The sequence below is a fragment of the Microtus ochrogaster genome, unplaced genomic scaffold (genome assembly GCF_000317375.1).
Source record: "Microtus ochrogaster isolate Prairie Vole_2 unplaced genomic scaffold, MicOch1.0 UNK65, whole genome shotgun sequence".
In the NCBI taxonomy this organism is placed as follows: domain Eukaryota; kingdom Metazoa; phylum Chordata; class Mammalia; order Rodentia; family Cricetidae; genus Microtus; species Microtus ochrogaster.
Window position 1 is genome coordinate 1361803 of NW_004949163.1, and position 2406 is coordinate 1364208.

The window sequence follows — 2406 nt, forward strand, 5'->3', positions numbered from 1 at the left end:
AACTAGCTCTTGTAGACCAGGCTGGTCTCGAACTCACAGAGATCCACCTGCCTCTGCCTCCCGAGTGCTGGGATTAAAGGTGTGCACCACCACCGCCCGGCCAGTTAAATATTCTTAACTGAGACATTTCTCCAAACGCTCTTACAGAATATTATACTAAAGTAGGTTTCTAAAATATGCCTTTTGATCTAAGATCTCTTGTAGCCCAGGCTAAATTGGAACTCTGAAGGTTTAATTTTCTGAGCTCCTAATCCTCCCATTTCCACCTCCCAAATGCTGAGATTTTGGTTGTAAGAAACCACGAGGGCTCTTTTTTTTTTGAGACAATCTTACATTGCTCAGGCTGGCCTGGAACCCTGGCAATGCAGCCAAAAACGACCCAATGTTTGGATTAGAGGCTTGCGTTACTTAGACCGGCTAGAATTTGAAACAATTCTAAACGAACGCTGTCTAGAGGATGATTCCATTTTTAAACGTACAAACCATTTTATTCAACACTTCCCTCCAAAAAAAATACAAGCGCAGCCTTGCACAGCTGCGCATGCGCATGCGCATTGAAATTCGCAACCCGCGACGTCTTCACGCACCACGAAAGGGGCGGTGCAGCCTTTTTAGCAAACCAATAAGAAACCTCCAGATTATCTTTTCCCTATTGGTTCCCTGGAACCAATCGGAAGCGAACTGCTTTTTTTTAGCGGGCGTCTGTGGCGCGTGACGTAATGCGAGGGGTCGCCCGGCAGGGCTGAGCCGGGCCAATGGGGAGCGACAAGGGTTCGGCTCGCCCATTCTCACGCCCCACCTCGGACCTTGCTGGAAGAAAGTTTCGCCCGGCCGCCAAGGGACACGCGCGAACATGGCCTCGCCGAGGTGGCTCTGGTGTGCGTGTGCGACCGCGGCGGTGGCACTGCTGCTCGTCTCCAGGCTTCCCTCGGCCTCTGCCCAGAGAAAGAAGGAGGTGAGGCGGCGCCTACCAGCGCCAGGGACTTTCTCGGCTTGGGGCTAGAGAGGATCAGCTCGCTCCTTCCCCAGGATGTGTGCTGGGCGTGACTTGGATTCCGCCTTTGGGAGGAAGTTGGCCTCACAAAAGCGGGAGCTGTAACTTCTTGTGTTTTGGAGTCTCGAATCCAAAAGCAGGCTGGAGCGGGTGACCAGCTGGCTTCCAGCAGCTGGAAAATGTGTAGCTATAAGTTGTGACACTTCTGGAGTTCGGGCCATTTGGGGGGTCGGGCTGAGAAGCCCGATTTGCTAACCAGAGGGTATAATGCAAGCTTCTGTTGTCGACCATGTCGCTCCCTCTGGCGTGTGTTAGGGCTGTCTTGTCCGCTCAGGAGTTGAAGTAGATAAACGAAATGATGCCATTCGTGCCCGTTTATCAGCGTGCTCGGCTGTGTTCTGTTTGCTTGATAGACACGAATGAGCAAACTGAGACACCCCAGGCCACCCCTTTGTGAAACAGACTTTGAGATGTGGAAGACATGCAATATCCTTTCTGTCTATTTTTGTTCTGTTTCCTTTGAAGCATTCTCCTATTGTAGCCCATGCTGGCCTTGTTCTCATGAAAATCCTCCTGCATTTGCCTTCGAAGTGTTGGGGTTACAGGTGTGAGCCGCGACACCCAGCTGTATTTTTTAGCTTGATATTTAGCAGTCCAAACAGATGAATCTTAGCACTGTGTTTTTGAACATTTGTAACTTAGAACCATATACCCTTATAAGTTAAAAGACTACTAACAATTAGTAACAATTATTTATACCCTCTAATTTTATAGGTAAGGAAAACCAACCCTAGGTTTACACAGTTAACTTCTGTAGTTAAAGTAGACTAAAGCCCTTCATTCCAATGCTATTTCCTGTGCTTTCTGCACTGTCTTGAATATATAAAACCTATGTGCACATTTTTGAAATGCCCTTAAAACATTACAGCTGTTAAGTTAAATTAGTAAATAAACTTAATTTCTATATCTGAGTATTTGAATTATTTCATAAGACTAAAAACTAAGCTAAACCTGGCATGGTGACCATGCCTGTATTCAAAACATCATAGTGAAAGAGGAATAGGAATTCAGTATCATCCAAGTGAGTTGGAGACTAGTCTGGCTACCCGAGACCCTATTTGAAAAAACAAAAACTAGCAAATGAAAAACATTGAATTAGGGAAGGTGGCAAAGAGGAAAGTAAAAATACAATTAGCAAAGATTTGATCTAGTGAGAAGCCTTTATGTTAGGCCAAGAAATTGATGTGACTTTTTACGTTTTTTGAGCGTTCAATTCATGGATAGATGCTCACCAGCTCCTTGGAGGCCTAAGAGGGTGTGGAATCACCTGGAACTATAGTTGACAGTTGTGACCTGCCATGTGGGAGCTAGGTACCAATTCCAGTTGCTGTGCAAAGGCATCAAGAACTCTT

At 46.3% G+C, this 2406-nt stretch overlaps 1 protein-coding gene across 1 annotated transcript in view; it reads left to right on the forward strand.

The window, feature by feature from the left end:
- The first annotated feature begins 773 nt into the window (after nucleotides 1-773).
- Magt1 (magnesium transporter 1) overlaps nucleotides 774-2406 on the forward strand; it is a 48282-nt gene continuing 46649 nt past the window's right edge. Inside the window, exon 1 of the mRNA XM_005369880.3 lies at nucleotides 774-955. Coding sequence (XP_005369937.1) covers nucleotides 854-955 — 102 coding nt within the window. The 5' untranslated portion in view covers nucleotides 774-853. The remainder of the gene's footprint in view (nucleotides 956-2406) is intronic.